General features: G+C 48.0%; 1 protein-coding gene across 1 annotated transcript in view; it reads right to left on the bottom strand.

Moving 5' to 3' along the window:
- Nucleotides 1-7,244, bottom strand: part of SDC2 (syndecan 2) — a 60,588-nt gene extending 53,344 nt beyond the window's left edge. The window contains exon 1 of the mRNA XM_086609481.1: nt 7,185-7,244. Coding sequence (XP_086465607.1) covers nt 7,185-7,244 — 60 coding nt within the window. The remainder of the gene's footprint in view (nt 1-7,184) is intronic.
- Nucleotides 7,245-17,824: the final 10,580 nt, after the last annotated feature.

Genomic DNA, 17,824 nt, shown 5'->3' with positions numbered 1-17,824 from the left:
AACTTTTCCTATCTACCTCCAGGAGTAGTCATCTTTCTTGCTCTACCATGGAGAAAGAGATTTGTGAGTTCCACGTGCTGTAGACGCTTACGTCACTAATGATCCTAACACATTAATCTTCCATCATTGTCAGCTGTTACAGCAGTTCTTGAGAACTTTCCACCTCCTTACAATGAGATTTATGCAAGCCAGTTACTACCATAACCGAATTTCACACGCCCTGCTCAAGGATGCTCCTTTTCCTTGCTCCATACACAACTTCCGTGCACTGTGCTTGCAAGTGCTGAGTGTCCCTGAGCTCCTGACTGGGAAGAGACACTGTCCCACGGCCAGGACAGGACCTGGATGTTCTGCAACCCTCCTTTCAGAGAAAACTCAGAATCTTGCTTCTCAGCAACATTATTTTATGCACATCCTTGCTGCAGGAATTATGCACTACTGTTATTTATAGGGCTAAGCCATACCTATTTTTATTTATGCAACGTCACAAATTCATATTCAATGGAAGCTCGATTTTCAGATGTCTCAATGATGGTGCATTTCCATTACTTTGCACTAGCTTCACCTTTCTGCTTTGCTTGCCTTGCAGGTTTCCCTTTTAGGTATTAAGAACACCATCAATGTCACACCTCTGCACCTGCATATTTGAACGCGGAACTGCACAACACTTGAAAGGGATTCGAAAGGAAAGGCTTTGTGGAGGCTTTCACCTGGTAATCCATTTAAGTGACACACTGAATCTGAGATCTCCACATCCAGAGGGAGCACGCATAAACAACCCAGCAAAGGAAGAACCTGTCTGCTGGACATCTCTCCTCTCCGCAGCCTGCAAGACACATCAGGTATTCAAACCTCTTTACTAGCCTTCCCCTGCAGACCCCAGTCCAAAAACCAAACAAGACTCAGCTCTTAAAGCCAAAAGAGATCAAGCACATGAGGCTTGGCTGCTCACAGCTGTGCCCTCCAGCTGCTATATCCAGCCAGCTGTTCCTGCAGGTACCACAGAGTGACCACAGCTGGAATTAATGCAGTTCAGCCCAGAGAAAGAGGAAAGCTTACTTCTATTTGTATAACTAACAGAGGCGCATAAACAGACAGACATACTTAAGAGGATCCTGGGGAAGGTAGGAGAGATGGAAGACCTAGTTAGGCTATTCATTCATGTGGCAGCAAGCACATTACATTTTTCCTTCTCTCAAAACATCCGTAGTCTCAAGGCCACACCAGTCATGCACCCAACAGCTCTCCAAGAAGTACTTCACTTCCCAGGCTTCACTGCTTTAGCAGCACTGTTTTCTACAGCTCTGCAAGACCATTACAGTTACAATTCTGAAATACACTTCAAAAAATAAAGATAGGCCACTTCACACTGATCTGAAAGGTGACAAGCGACCTCCCTAAGTGTGGAAGCACCTCTAGAGAAAATTATGCTTTATTATGGCTAATCAAGCAGGAACAACACATGTCTGACAACATAATATTTAAATACAGGCAATACGTTCTGGTTGTTAATCACAATGCTGGTTTCTGAACATTTTGATTCAGTTCCTGTGTATACCACAGGCTCTTTGACCTTCTGCAAGTCCCTTTGTCTCCTCACCTTCAATGAGAGTACAAAGTATGTATTTATCTTCATGCTCACAACTCAAACACAGCCAAACAGGTTTTTATTTGAACTTTCCCAAATCAATTCACCTTTGGAACAAAACAATTTAGCTTAGAAGGGAGATTTCTGAAGAAGTTGTTTATATATAAACTAAAAATAGTGATTTCAGATGGAGCGTCCAGCTCAGGCTTTAGTTAAGCACAGCTTAAGTGACACACTAATAGCCTACGTACAGACAAGGCCAAGTTCTGCAGATCCATCACCACCCTATTAGTCATTATTTCACTTTAAATGAACTCTCTACTTGAGACATCAACAAAAATAATTTGTTCAGCGCAAAAGTACTTGTTGCAAATGGTTGTTAAACTCTGTTTTTTCTCCTACTGCAATCGGTTTTCCAATACTTTTGAGGATTACACGTATTTTGTATTTCTGACTAAATATCTAGTACGCTTTTGAAAGCATCCCTCAGGGCTGAGCTAATCAAGAAAACAACATACATACACAGAACTGTCATTATTACGGAGTCAAACACTAATGCAGTCTTTACTCGAGAGATTGCAAATTATACTTCAATGTGAGCAAAAGAAATCTTGTTCCCAAATCACTGAATAGTGCCATGTAACCTATGAATAAATTACTAGTCCTGAAAAGATTGTAGATAGCAGTTTATTATCGTCTTGTAAGCATGAACCAAAGATAACCAAACAACAAGCTGCTTGCAGAAGAGCCTACAGTAATTCTCTCATGCTTGCTACAATACAGAGAGCAAAGCAACTTGAACGCAGACCAAATTGCTTGCTCATGGCTTGTGTGTCCTCTCTCAAAGGTGGCAGCAGAGAGGGCATCTTTATGGCTTACATTCAAGTAGGGTCTTACATGGGGCCTCAAATAAGCTTGATAGTCTCAAACACAACATTTCTGTTAGAAATCATAGTCAGTCGAATCTATTCAGAAGACAAAAGAGCACTTTTCCCTAACTAGACAAGAGCCCTTTGTTCGGTCACTGAGCCTTACTAAAGCCTCTAATTCTTTGCCATAAGGAAAATGTTTAAACTAGTCGATTGCAAAAGTCAATTTGGTGAGATAATGTAATTAATAAATGCCATCCATATGCCTCTGCTTGACGTTTTATAAAGACAATTGGCCATGAAGAGCAGGGCAAACGGAGAGCTCTGCAAACCACTGGCTGCTCTGCGGGAAGCTCAGCTGCTGCAGGGAGGAACAAGCTCTTCTCCAGGCTCAGGATTCCCTGTCGAAACACCACGTTCCCCACCCAGGACAGCAGGTAGCTCCTCACTATCCTCTCTGGAGGCATGAGTTCATAGCTGTGTGTTTGAAGTGAGGCTTTTCAGAACTCACACCTCTGCTAGCCAAGAAATTAGGCTTTGACCTCTGCTAGTCAAGAAATTAGGCCTTGATCTGGTCATCCTGAGATTACACTTAAGATTAAGACCACAGAGACTTAGATCCATCAAAACTTCAAACAAACTCAAAGCTTATGGCTCATTTTCCGAAGTCCACCATCTTTATCCCATTAGCTGCAGCAATTGCTTCAAACCTACCACAGAGGTATCATGTGCCCAAGAACCACAATCCCAGCACCTGACTTCAAACCCCAAGATATTTGTCCTGACTCGTTCCTGAAGACGGGACTCTCATCTACTTCCTCGATAAGGATCTAGAAAAAAGGCAGAGAAAACATCTCTGCACTTTAGGCCTGAATATTAAGTTAGTTCCAATGCAGACCTCAGGGCTAAGATATTAAAAAGAGAAACTCCTTCAGTGTTTGATCTCAGGTCAAGAATCATCTGTTCTTTTTTTTTTGAAAGATAAACTAACCTGGGAGGGAAACCTATTCCCAGAAAGTGGCTCCTGAGAACATCCAGATAAGGGATGGCGTCCTTGTAGCACCGGAATTGTAACCCCCAAGACTGGTGGCAAAATCCAGAGCTCTCCCAAATTTCCAGTGCACGGCAGCACAGGCAGCTGTTGGACGGGAGCACCTAGACGTTCAGCCAGAGCAAGGGAAGCAGCCACGGCAGATGCTGATGGCTAATTCCAGGCGCTGCCAAGCCACAAAAAAACAATGGACGGATATTTATTAACTCTACAGTGAGAAGAAAAAGCTCACGTGAATTAAGGAGGGGTGGAAATAAATCAAGACTACAAAAATTTCCTACCTTTCTTTGGAACTTACTTGGCAATGCAGATTTAACACGCTTAGGAGACACACGCATAGCATATAAATCTGAAAGGCCACCTATCTCTTCAAGCCCTTCTTCTCTCTTCTCCTCTAATTACTATCTCCAAAGTCTAGCTGGATTTTTTTTAAAAAAACAACACTCCTCCTCTCCAACATACTATTAATTTTCCAAATTCCAGAAGTAAAGTAAGCATTAGAAATGAATGCAGGAAAATTACAGCATCGTGCTTCTCAAATACTAAATATTTCTGAAAAATATACCAAATATTACCCTTGGATCATCTTTCAAAAACTACATTTATGCCAACAAATCAGTGCTCAGACACTTCCAGAAGAACCAGACAGACCACCCAGTTGATGTGGATGCCCTAGTGCTCTATTTTACTGAAAGCCTGAAAACCAACTCCACATGCACGTTGCTGATGTGAAGCGAAGCCTTCAGACTCCAGAAACCTACCTCCCTGAGGAAGAGGAGAGCCACGATCAACCACCTGTTAGGAAAGCAGCACTACAACGCTGCGGTATGCAGAGCAACCTGCTGGCCACCCAAAGTCTCCCAACGCACGCTTGGGCTTGGAGGGAGGATCAGACCATCGCACCAGCTCTGGAAAACCATTCGTCCCACTGCTACGAACCAGGATGAAACAGAAAGGTTTATCAGCCTTTTCCGAATGGGAGCTGACAGCTGGAGACTTGGTGCTGCTCTCGCTGCTATGAAAATCAGCAAGAGCTGACTCCTGCAATCATCAGAATGGGACCCAACCTTTTAAAAGGCACATCAGGCCTCTCGCTTACAGAGTTTGCCTTTTCTTTCCAGCAGATTCATGTTGCTCTCTTTCCCTCTCCTAAAAGCAAACCAGGCAACCTTCAAGGTAGCTAAAAAGCATATTTTTTGCCATTCAGCCAAGCCTGGGTGAATCCCTCATGTCCTTCCAGGCCCACCGAGGTTACTGGACTCTCCTCTAACCTGATGTCTCACTGTACGCTGCGCTGATAGCAGCAAACTGCCCCGCAAGCCCTGGCTGCAGTCCACCTGCCTTGATGTGGGCAACGCTTGCCACCACACGCAGGTTGGCATGAACAGGCCGGGCTCCCCCACACCCTCTGCATCCCCACCATGCCCCCAAACGGCTGCTGCCCCAGGGGAGCTGGCATGGAGCACCGGAATGCATCTGCAGCATCTGTGGCATGACAGCCACGTCAGGGCACACGAAGCACGCGCCCAGCATGGACAAACCGCTCCCAGGTTCAGTAGCGGGTCTCATTTCCAGTACATTTTCCCCAATATATTTTCCCCAACAAAGAGGTTTGTTGGTCACATGAAACGAACACAGAGAACTCACTGCTTTAGGAAACAAAATCTCCTCCTGACTTCCTCTCCCCTGCTCAAAAAACTCCTGGACAATTTACTTGATCAGAAACGAGATTTTTACCTAACAGCTTTGCCTAGATAATAATAATAAATAGCAGAATCAAACAAAGGGGAAGAAATTTAGAGCTAAAACCACCTGACAGTGCTCTGGAGAGCCAGCCAGGTTTTTAAGCATCCATATAAAATTTATCTTATGACCAGGAGAGCCTTCTGCAGAGATAACAAATTTGGCATCTATCTTTTCCCAGAGATTGGTCTACAAAATCCTACCTTAAGGGACCATGTAACTGCTGCATAGTGAAAGAAAAAAAAAAAGAAAAAGGGGGAAAGGGGGGAAGGAAAGGAAAAAACCACCCTCCTTTTACTTTTCCAATCTCTCCACAACTTTCTGGCAGCAGTGAGGGTGCTGCATCAGGGCCAGGCAAGCTCCCCCCCTCCTCGCTCTCCTCCCCGCCCCCGAACCGCGCTGCCTCAGTACGCCCTGACAACTCGCCTCACACTGCTGCAGCATGTTCATCCTAAGGCAAAAAAACCCATAAAACTTAATATTTTACTAATTACTGTGGCAGTTTAATAGTTACTACACTGTCAGAGAACTTCGTGATAACAGCATTTTTACAAAATTGAAGTATACTGTAGCTCATTAGGCAAGGGTGCTTCTGCAGTGCAGTCAGAGTGAGCCGAAACAGGAGTCGGTGTTCCACACAATCCTCTTTTAATTAGTCCTTAAGAAAAGTGTTTTGCAACTGTATCCTTAGAAATCCCTAACGACGAGCCAGATTTCAGGAAGGCTGTGACTGGGCTAATTTATACAAGAGCTAGACAACTTCAAAAGTTAACCCAAGCTAGCAACGTTATTTAGTTCAGTGGAGCGGCTCATTTTAATTGGATTAAATTGTCATGGTTTTTTAATTTCATCCTGAAACCCCAATTTATTATTTCCTAATATTTATCCAAACACTGCAACCATGTCATTTGCACGCTCCCTTCCCTCAAGACCATCTCAGATCCGCCGATAGAAAAAAACCTAAAACCCTCTCGCCGGCCTTCACCGCCTCCGTGCCGCGAAAGGGTGGGAGCCCTTGGCCGGAGAGTGGCTTTTCCAGAGGTACAAATCCCGGCAACCGAGTTAATTGCATTAAGCAGAGGTGCCCGGTTAGCGAGTACACTTGTGGCTCGGCGAACTGTCAACAGCGGCATTATCCCCAGCACCTCGCAGCGAGCCCGTAGGGGAAGGGCTGTCGGGGCCAGCGGCAGCCTCGGGCTCCGCGGAGCCGGCACCGGCGATTCCGCGGCCGGGACAGGCGGACTGCCGCGAGGCGCGCAGCGCTGCGCACCCGAAGGTTTTGGGGGGTCCCGAGCCGCGCAGCCAAAGGTAGTTACAGCTCTTGTCTCTTTTTAGCATTGGGTTGATTTCGCAAGGAGGGGCTCCCGCCTCGCCGCCCGAGGAGCCGGGGGGGAGGCGGCGTTTTCCCCGGGCGGCCGCTCGGACGCGGCGCGGCCCGGCGGGTCCCAGCGCTGGGCCGAGACGGGAACAAACCCCGCGGGACGCAGCGCCCCGAGGGCTCCCGGACCCAACTCCGCGCCGCTGCCTCCCCTTGGGCGCCTCACGGACGCCGGGCAGCTCCCCCCCACCCTCCGAGGCGGCAGGGAAAGAGGCACCGGGGGGGGCTCCGGGGCCGGCAGGCGGCTGGGTCATCGCGGCAAACTTCGGATGAGGCTCGCCGGAGGGCGGCACGGTGCTCCGCTTGGCTTCGTGGGGTTTGGGGGGGGGGTGTGTTGTTTCGGGGGGCGGATGTCTGCTGTTTGCCGAGCGCTCAGCTATCAACAGATGTCCCTGCGAACCAGCGCGCTGCCCCGGCGGGCGGAGGTGCCGCGGGGCAGGGTTGGGGCTGCGCGCCCCGCGCTCGGTAGACGGAGCCGAAGCGGCCGCCCCCGTCCCGTCCCGCCGCGCCCCGGGGGGCTGCCGCCGCCCCCCTCCCCTCCGCTCCGGCACTCACCGGCTGCCCGGAGGCGCAGGCCACGAAGCTGACGGTGAGCGCTAGCCAAACGCCCCGCATTATTCCCGCGGAGCCGGCGCGGCGGCAGCGGCCGCCTTGGGCCGGGCACAAAAGAGAAATCGGGGGGCGGCGGCGCTCGGCAGCGCCCGGGGAGGGGGGGCGCGGGGCAGGGCCGCGGGCGCCCTCCGGCCCGCCGCGCTCTTTCCGCTCCTCTCCGCGCTCCGCTCCGCCGCTGCCCGGCGGGCCCGATGCTGCGCGGCGCTGGGGCGCCCGGGCTGCAGGCTGCGCGCTGCCGGCTCCGCCGCTCTCTCTCCGCCCCGAGTGCGCGGCGGCGGCGGCGCGGCTCCCAGTTAAACCCCGCAGAAATTCCTGCAGGATTACAACACAGATTGGCAGCTCCCCCAGCCAGTGGAAGGAGGCGGCGCGCCGCCGCCGGCTCTCGCCCCTCGCAAATTCAAGCAACTTTCCCCCCCCACACCCCACCTCCTCCGCCTCCTTCTCCTCCGCCCCGGTCTCCCCTTTCTCGTCCTCCCCCCCCAGTGGAAAACATGAGCAGCGCCGCGGGCCGACCGAGCGAGGGCTGGCCCGGTACGAAAGCGGGGACGTGGAAAGGCTCCCTCTTTTCAAGGGAAATCTGGCCGCTGCCGCGTGTTTTTAGCGCTCCGCCGCCGGCATTGGCATCGCAGCTCCGCGCCACCCTCCCGAGTCACCCTGGGTGACAGCGTCAAGTGTCGGCAAAAAAAAAAAAGGACTGAGAGGAGTCAAAAGGGGATATCCCAAAATGCCAGCCCGTTTTGGATCGCCGCTTGGCTTTCTGCCCCACGGTTCAATTTTTCGGACTTTTCTCCCCCCAACAAGAAGACTAGAAACTTTTAGGGGTGAGGGGGTGGCAAGCAAGAGAGGGCTGCAATTTGCACCTAGTTACGTGGGTCCAGGAGCTATGGCTTCAAAATAAATATTGCAAGAATTGACAGCCACAAGAATATGTGTTCCAGAAGCCAAAAGAAGTCTTGCTACAACTAGTCCATGATATTTCTCAACTGGGGAAAATGGTGGTGTTGCAGAGCTTTGAAGCCTCAGCCCAATACACTCACCCATGCCAGCGTGTTTCCACCGCTGAACGTGTCCATATATTACATCAGTCATTGGACATGGGAAAGGAGCAATAATCAGGAAAGCAAAATATATCAGTCTCGCTTGCAAACTGCCACTTGTAATTTAATTCAGAAGACTGCAGGCAGAGTTTTATAGCCTGAGTCAAATGGTCACAAGTACTGTGATGATCTCTTTTGTTCTAGCAAAACTCAGCCCTCTTAGAGGACTTCAGCCCCAGAGGGGGCAAGAAGAGCCCAGGGAGATTCCCCAGGCAGATGTTTTTCCCCGGCAGATGTGGGAAAAACACCCTTCACCTTGCTTGCCTGGTCCTCTGTGGAGTGCTTTGGCTGAAGGTTGGTGTTGAGATCCCAACCGCCTTCGATTCCTGCTCTGATTGCCTTCCTATCAAAAGAGGAATGCCATGTAAGAAAATAAAGTTAATTTGGCACAAACAACCCCTCACCTCACTCATCGCCTTCCTGGCCTCTCCCAGGCAAACGTGTGTCCCTGGAGACCTCTGTGCAGTGTGGGTGCAGCAGCTGTCTCTGTGCTGGGAAGCAGCAGGACCCTTGTCCCCAGAGGGGTAGGTGGCCAAGCCTGGAGCACTCTCGTTATGCACAACCCAGCCCCAGGAACGTGATACCTCTCGGCAGTTACCACGCTTCCTATTTCGAGATCCACCTTCCGGACATGCCGTGTCATTGATTGTTATGCTGTATTCTCCATTGAAATCTTACCAGATTTTCAATGTTCTGCTCCTCGTGGGTGTCACACACAGATAGTTTAATATATTCCTTAAACAGATTGTTTAATATAATCCTTCTCCTTCAAAGTATTTTGACAATACTTAGAACCCATTTCTGTGTATCCTCTTCCTTGGTAAGCAGCAGGATCGCAATCCAGCTAAGCAACAGTTTCAGCACTGTTTGATGCAGGTGGGTGAAGTGCAGTGAAGCAAAGGGAGGAAAACTACAGTTGGGACAAATCTCATAGGCACAGGGTCTTACAGCCACCCTCGTCTGCAGGGACTGAAGAGATAAAGAGGTAGCAACTTGCCCCAAGTCAAAGCAGAAAACAGAGATAGCATTCCTTATGCTGGCAGGATCCTTAACAGCAGGAGAAAATGCCACATTAGAGATAAATAACATAAAAGAGCAAATGTGAAGACAGAGAAGCTGAGTACAGGAAGCATCCTAAGGGTTGTCAAACACCATGGGACAGGTGATTTACTACAGTAGGGTATTTTTTTAGCTTTCAGACCTTTCAGGCACATCTTTAATAAATAAACCAAGCTCACCTTTTCTCTCATGATTATCAGGGATTCACATACGCAGCAGAATCTATCAGAGACCAAAATATCATCTGCAACCAGCTAAGGGAAGGCATTCCTCAGGCAAAGACAACAGCAGCTAATGGGCTCCTCATGGACCACAAGTGCCCATATGGGCAGTGCCCGTGAAGGGCTCGGGGCTAAGACCTGCAAAACCTCCAAATGCCTACAGACATCCTTAAACCTGTGCTTGGGCAATCTCTGATGCCAAGCACAAAGCTAAGCGTAAGCACTAATACTAGAAGGAGCAGAACTGAAAACCAAGAGCCAGATGGATGATTTGGAAAGACAGAAATGAGCGTGAGAAGGAAAGAAGAGAAAAGAAATAAAACCCCTGTAGGTCACAGAAATAACAAAAGATTGTCTTGGGAGCCACTTGCTGCCTCCAGCTGGGAACACCATACTGTGGTAGGACCGTTTCTATGCGTGGTCCCACGGAGAACAGCTGTGCTACCTTATCACAACCAAGTGCTCCAGCAACTGCTCTTCTTGTCACCCTGATTTTATAGGGACAGAGGCAAGTGGAAAGCCCAGCACAAAGCTGAAACCAAGTGTTTTGAACCCAAAGGAATTATGTAATAAGAACTGCAATGAGAGGGTAGTTGGAGCCAGGCGAGGAGACAGAGCTGCCAAGAGAGAGCTGCAGGCCCGGACAATTCTGATGCAGACTGTCAGTCAGTGTTCACCACACTGCCTTTGGGCCACCCTGAGTCCCCCTCCAGCCCTCCGACAGGCACCGGCCACCCGATCACAACCCCAACATCAAGTCAAACCGGGCTGGAGTGGGGTTAAGGTGAGATTAAGGGACAAACCTCACCAAAGACCAGGTTTTCACAAAATGTGTTATATGCTGGAAGGATGTGAGAGGACCTCACATGTAGCATGTGCAATGTGGTTATCAACTACAGAAGACCTCCAACTGTAACCCAAACATCCACTAAATTTGAAAATTCAGCTCTGAGTCTCTCCTAGGGGGAAGTAAACCTTCTGGATTTGTAGCCTGTGTTCCCAGCTCTGGCTCATTCATGCTGTGCAGTCAGAGCACCAAGTGGCTTCACACAAATGCAAATGAAAACATTGTGTGCAGCAACCTTTTAGTGGGATGTGCCATGGAGTTATGGGAATTTTAGGGAAGAGTCATGGTTAGAAAGAGATGGGAGCTGTGCAAAAAGCGAGTTTGGAAATCTTGGGAAAAAGATTTCCAGCCTTTGGCTGCCAAGGCACCAGTAAGGATAAGCGTGCTTAACAAGTTCCTGAGTGCTTCCCAAGCATTCACTTCTGCATGGCCAAGTCCTCCAACCAGCAGGGCTAAGGAAAGTGATCTATGTGGGGAGGAGAGCTCCTAATAATGACGTTTCTCCATTAAGATTTGGCCAATAGTACAAGGAGTGATTGAGAACGCTTGGCCCAAAGCACCAGTGAACACAGCAAAACGCTGAGCCTCATGCTGCAGTCAAGCAGGTGATGGGGTGGTGTTGGCTGGAGCTGAGGTTTGTTGTGTAAACGATCAGTGGCTGTATTTGTGCCCAGGATGGGGTAGCCTTAGCGTCACATTCGAAGGTTGTAAGAGGTGGCAGATTTTCCCAAATAACTTATTAAAAGAGGAACAGAACCTGTGAAAAGGAAGAGCGCAGCTGACATTAAATCTGTTTGAGCCCATGCCAGCAGTGATCTGAAATAAACTTGCTGAAATCTGTCGGCAGGACAGTTTGGAGTGAGATTTATTACTACATCTCCAAACTCCAAAAATTTATGCTGCTAATTTAAGAACAATAGAACTACCCATCTCTTCTATAAAAATGTCTCCGTAAATATTTGCAAGTGCAGTCGTATTCATTTCAGTAATATAGTCTGAGTTCAGGGATGTGGTAGGATGGGACTGGTGCTCAGGGAACCACTGAACCACAGAAGAGGTGGCAGCAGTTTTTGGTAACACATCACTGAATGGTTCTTAACAGTGTAATTATATGAACATGTGTCCTTCTTCAACAGGCTCTTGTTCCAAGAGTACCGCTTCTAAGCATCCTCAAAATACCCTGGGACGTCTTTGGTTCTCTTTGATTCAAAGGCCTCTCCTACTATGCAGCTTCTGAATCGTAGACTTATGCAGGCTATTTGTTTTTTATTCCATCTATCTGTTTATTTTGGTTAGATATGAAATACAAAATATGTTTGCACAGAACCAGGCATTCCCTGGTAGTTGAAACAACAGCATGGCAGGAGCTAACGGCACCATTAAGCAAGTGGTGCTTGTTGTGTCTGCTGTGGCACTGCCAGGGCCATACGGTTGGACTGTACGTGATTTATAAGGTGGTTTATAGTGCTGGGTTTTACGTGAACACAACAGAAAGTCTGATCTTGGCCTGCAGCTTAGCTGGGCTACAACTCACAACTGAAAACTTGCAGCAAACAAACCTTTTTTGTTCATTTTCCTTGGAAAAGAATAGCGGTAGGGAAGCCTGATGAAGAAGAAAATAAAAGGCTGGCATTATGGGCAGAGCACAAGCAGCAACGTCCTAAGAGATGATGACTTGGGTGGAGCAGTCCAGGAGCAGCCTGACAATGGAACTCGTTTGTGTTTGTCCTCGTGCAACAAAAAGAGTGAGTATCCATGCAAAGAGACAGAGACATAAAGCCAGGCTGGGGGCGAAGGCTTTGCCCCAGCGATGGCTGCAGGGGAGGATGTTGCACGTGGGGTGGGCAGGGGAGCATCTGGAGTAACCTGCTTGGTGAGAATGGCATTAGCCGGCTTTCCAGAAGAGTTACGTTCAGAAAGTTGTGACCTCTGCCTAGAATGGGACATCGGAACCAGTCGCTCATCCTGATTCAAAGATGGCCTTTACACCTGGCATTAAAGCCGGGCTTTGGCAGCGCTCCTGGAGCAGGTCTCGTTCCCTGCTATGCAGCAAGTCACTGAAGCTTCTAAATGTGAAACACATGCCTTGAGTGCCTTGCTGATTTGAGTGCCTCTTTTTCAGGGGAGATGCCAACCAAGCACCATAAGCGAAGAATGACACAATGCTGACAGCTAGGACCACCAAAAATTTACAAAACTTGGCCAAAGAAACATTATATTCCCAGCTTTGGCTCTGGATGTTGACTGCTGTAAGAAATTCAGTGTTGCTTCATGCTGGCCTCCCGAAAATTTACCACTCTGCCATTCCAGCCAAGGCTATTACACTTCCTTTTTCTTTTTTTTTTTTATTTGGACAAAATATACCTTTACAATACAAAAGAATATTGTTTATCTCTGAAAGTTTCATTTAGAGCCACAGCTCAATATTTGCCTGAGCCGTTTGCGTACCTGGAAGTGTCTCATATGTGATGATCCCTGCAAATGAAATGCATTGTTGATTTAGTTTGTTATCCCAAAAGATGATATCGTGGTTAAAGTTTGTATGTGGTACATCAGGAGAAAAATACAGAAGGGTTGAATTGAAATAGATTTTAATTCTGCCAGGTTATACTGCTGAAGTTAATGAAAGCCAGTTAGACACACATTTGGCTGCTGTTGCGGACTGAATAATACAAGTAATAACAGAGGCATCTATTCAATTCCTGATGAACATGAGTAATTTCCATTATCTTAAACGTGTAGGAGTTATGAATTATAGGTGCTGAGATTGCCCAACACTTTTTCATTATTATATCTTGTTGTCAGTTGCTTATACATTTGCCAAAGTTTAATGCATCAAGCCAAAATTTCCTATGCTGGGTATCAGCCTCCAGCTGACTTTATTTGTTTTGTTTTATTTTTGTTTTGCAAGTTTTATCAGGAACGGTGCATCTGTATCCAAGAGCAAGGTTAGGAGAAAGTATGTTATTTTGTCTATGGTAAGCCAAATTCCTTCAAACATTTCTCTGAGAAGATGTTTTACCTCCGTGCATGTAAGCAAAGAGCAAAGATTTGGCAAAAGGAGTCGACAAGAAATTTGCTTTTCAACACGTTTGGGAAATTATTCCCGAATTCGGACCATGTCTAAACATTACTGTCTTTGCAGTTTGTACATGCTCGGTAGAGACTTGTTAAATTCTGACATCTAAAAATCCAATCTAGGCCAGTCATGTTGCAGCTCAGAGCCACAGAAATCTCTCTGCGGTTGGTCTCCAAATAAAAGGGCTGGCTGTAGGTTTCCTCTCGGCGCTTGCAAGACAAGGTCTGCTGTGTGTGCCTGAGCAGCAAGGGGAGGAGAAGGAACTGAGATTTACTCATGGAGGAATAAAGAAGGGGCAGTGGTTGTAAGAGTTGAAGAGTGAGGAGGAAGAGGAGTGATATGGGGAGGGAGCAGCACAGAGGGAGAAGGACAAGAGAGAGGTGGAGGAAGGTGTTGGTGCAGAGGGGTGAGCACAAGGGCATCAGACCTACGGTAGGTGATAGCCGCAGGGGCAGCGAGGGAGGAAAGCAGGGCAATGCAGTGCCTGGGGTGGCCGGGAGAAGAAGGAAAGGGAGACGGTCCTGCCAAAGACAAGATGATAACTGCCCATCATTGGTCACGTGTGTTCTCCTCCAGACCTCGAAACTACCACCACCAGATGTAAGGCTCTACGTTGCTCTGCTGTCGGCAAATAGCAATGGGAAGATGTCTGTCTGCCCCAACACTCTGCATTGGCTGATCAGCATAAGTAATAGGCTGTGTAGTGAGAGATAATGTTGTCGGTAAGATCCGTGCAGCGTTTTGTTGCAGAAGTTGAAAGCTATGGAGACAATGACAAAGACGACTGTAATTAAAGATGGTATCGTAAGGCATTAGCTGCAAGGACAACCTTAATTCTGATGTTTCTCAACTCTGAGCACTTTGCTTTGTAGCTTAAGTGTTTTTATAGCAAAGGTTTTCTTAACGTTACTCTTAAAATACAATGCACAACATGTCACACTTGGGTTAACTGATTTCTATTGTGTGGCCCTAGAAAGCTGTATCCATATGAGTAAGGTCTGCACACTTTAAAAAATCACTGGAATTAATCGACAGCACTTATCGTCTCCTAACTTACGTGAGTAAACAGATACTGCAGGACTTGCCCATATAATATACTGAGCATGCTAAAGTTAGTCCAGATTTGTGTATAATTGATGAAAGTATTTTAAACCAGTATCTGCTACCTCTTGCCTGCTCATGCTTTATTGTTCAGATACAAATATATAAATATATTTAAAATAAACATATATTCCAACAGCAAGTGAGCATCTGTCTATGTCAAGCCTTATCACAGCTATTTGGCTTTTTGTGCATTTTTGTTTCTCTCTCTGTTGTTGTTGGTTTTACCTTCTCAGGACAGAACCACATCCGGAGCCAAAAGAATAAAATAAAGATGTGTCCAGGTCATACGTGTTTCAGCTTACTTATTCCACCCTCAGGATATACATCCTGTGAGCATCAAAACAAATTTGTCTGTAGTACAAAGAGAGTCTATGATCTGACTGTTTCTAAGAGAAAATACAGCTGGACTTTTCATGCTGGAGAAGAAGCTGCATTTTCATGTTCCAAGCTTTGGAGCGTAATTTCAAACTCATCAGGTATGTAGTAAAGGCTGCTTATCAGGTGTGAAATGAAATAGTGACCAATGTCTCTCAGTGCTTGTAGAGCAGTCCCCAGGGGAAGCCTGGCAGCCATGCAAGGGGAAGAGCTGCCACCTACCACCATGAGATGAGGCGTTGTGGGGCTTCCCCTGGCTGGAGCATCCCTCATTTGGTGTTTCTGAAATCAAAGGATAGCACACACATTCTCGATAATGACCAGCTTCCTAATGATAGTAAAATGGGAATTATGCAGGTCTGCAAGCAAAGGACAAATTCTGAATGAGAGAAAATGAGTTCAAAGCATGTGATTAAGTAGTGGTAGGCTTAAGGTCTTAATTCTCCTCTCCTACTATGCAAAGCAGGAGTAACTCATTTGTAGTCAGTGAAGCTACAGAGATGTAAAATGGCATCGGAGGAGAATCAGGCCATTGTTCTCTGCAAAATTCGCTGATAAGACATTAATTACTAAAGAGAAAATGCCATCAAAAGGATTTTAAATGCTTTGCAGAACTCAGGAGACAAACTCATTAAATGCTGTGTTGTACAGGGAAATAGTTCCAAATTTGTGAATGTGGAGAAGGCGAATGCTGCACCACAGATAAATGGGTGATCATTTTGAAAGCCTTCTTCAGAAGGCCTACTTTCTTTCGGAGAGGGAGCCAACCCCACACATTACATCCCGAGATGTGAAACAATTCCAGATAAAATAAATCACCCTGAACCTTGGTCCATCTTCCACACTGAATCCCAGCCAACTGCAGTTGTTTAAGGTTTGTAAAAGTTCACTGGACTCTGTTTCCTGCCCACCCTGTCTCCCCTTCCTCCTTTCCACTCCCAGCTCTCGTCTTAGGTCAAGCCAGGCTTGGAAGCAGGAAAGCTAAACACCAGTCTGACAACATCATGTGCGGTCTTTCTAACTGAACACCCAGTTAAAGTGCTAGAAGTCTCACTGGAGGAAATCCCAGCTCCAGGGATATGATAGAATCTGTGATAAATTTCTCATTTGACCTCTCCAAGGGCAAGATTTTACCCTCATGTTCAAGATAATCCCCAGATAGTTTTGCAGACCTCGGCTGCTGAGATAGGGTGACCGAGTGTCTGAAACTTCTGGTGTCTTTTTGAACAAAAACCCTGAGCAGTTTAACCCTCCATTAAATCCACCACGGAGGAGATGAGGCTTGTTAATGTACAGGAAAGAACAGCAGCAGAGTCATCAGTGAGTAGTGAAAACATGACCACGTCACAGCGGACAGAGCTGTGTTCCCCAGCCACTGAACGTGCCGGGTCCTGCTGGGGGACCCGGGATGCTGAGGCTCCCAGTCCAGCCTCCTGGAGATCCTGATAACAGGTTTTTGCCCCAGGCGTTAGCAGTGATGAGCAGGATGAATAATTGCCCCATCTGCCTTTTGCTTTGGGCAAGACGAGTGCCCTGCGGCAAGATAGCGGGAGTCAGGCTTTTCAGGGGACAGAGATCTGTGCATCAGGCTGCGTGATGGGATGAGGGAAGTGGAATGAGAAGACACACTTGTCACGTGAGCCAGGGATGCGTGTCCCCCTGGCACGGTCAGGACAATGCGTCCCTAACGCATGGCCTGTGTGCGACGCTGTCCTGTGATCCGATGGGGCGACTGCGCTCCCGTCACAGGACCTGTGCGAAGGGGAGAGTCCCTCTGTGTGTCCCCTGCATCCCGGCTGTTTCTTGTCACTGCTGTTCAAACCCAGCCACTCGAAGCGGGAAAAGGTTCAGGCTGTGTCATTGGCGTCATTGCACGCTGATTACATTTTGGGACTGGTGGCAGAAGCTCAAAAGGATTATTCACAGTCACTCGCGCTGCCAAAGAGGCCCTCCACTGCAGAGCGGCAGGAGTGCTTCCCTGGCTCACGGGAGGACGTGTCTGCCAGGATAGCAATGTCCTGGGCTGCAGGACTTGCCTCGTCATCCCCGTCCAGCCCTGGGCACTTGCAGTTCGGATTCTTGGTTGCCAAGAAGATTCACAGGTACGCAGCCTTGGTCAAAGCGGTCGTAGTCTCACTCCTCAAAACAGGGACAACTTGTGCGTTAGCCAGAGACTGCACCGATTACGTCTCTTGGTGGACAGTGCCGCAGCCTCACAGATGTCATGTCCACCTTGAGTCACACAGCAAGGCTGTCCCCGTTCCCTTGCATGTTGGGCTGGGTGCTCTTCTGCTACTAGACAGTTTAGACTTCTCCTGCTGCACGTAGTCTGCGTTTCCGTGGTTTGGCTGCACTTAGTTGGAGTGTTGTGGCTGTCAATCCTGTCGTATAATTCTGGGTAATAGTGCAGATGATACAGGGCAGATTTTTTTGTATTTTTCCTGCTCCAGTTGAGGACATCAAGTCTGATCAAGTGAGTGTGACCACAGAGGCATGTGGGCAGAGTCACCAGAAGCGCAACGTCTTAGACACAAAACGAGGGATGACCTAGAGGGTGTCCAGCTGCATGATTTGAGGACGGTAGAGGTCTCGGCTGTCCTATTACAATGGCAGTGGTAGCTGTGAGCGCCTTTGTGCCAGACGGCCTTGAGCACTGAGGTAGCATGTGCCCAGGCTGGCTGACTGCAGGTGGTTGAGACTGTGGGTGGCGGGGAAGTGTGTGCTATTGGCCAGAGAGACATACAGCACGAGGTCCTTCAATGCAGGTACCCACTGGCTACCTGGGGCACGTCTGACCTGCC

Source organism: Tauraco erythrolophus, chromosome 3, assembly GCF_009769465.1.
Source record: "Tauraco erythrolophus isolate bTauEry1 chromosome 3, bTauEry1.pri, whole genome shotgun sequence".
In the NCBI taxonomy this organism is placed as follows: Eukaryota; Metazoa; Chordata; class Aves; order Musophagiformes; family Musophagidae; genus Tauraco; species Tauraco erythrolophus.
Note: the sequence above shows the minus strand (reverse complement) of the source record. Positions and strands in the feature narration are given on the sequence as shown.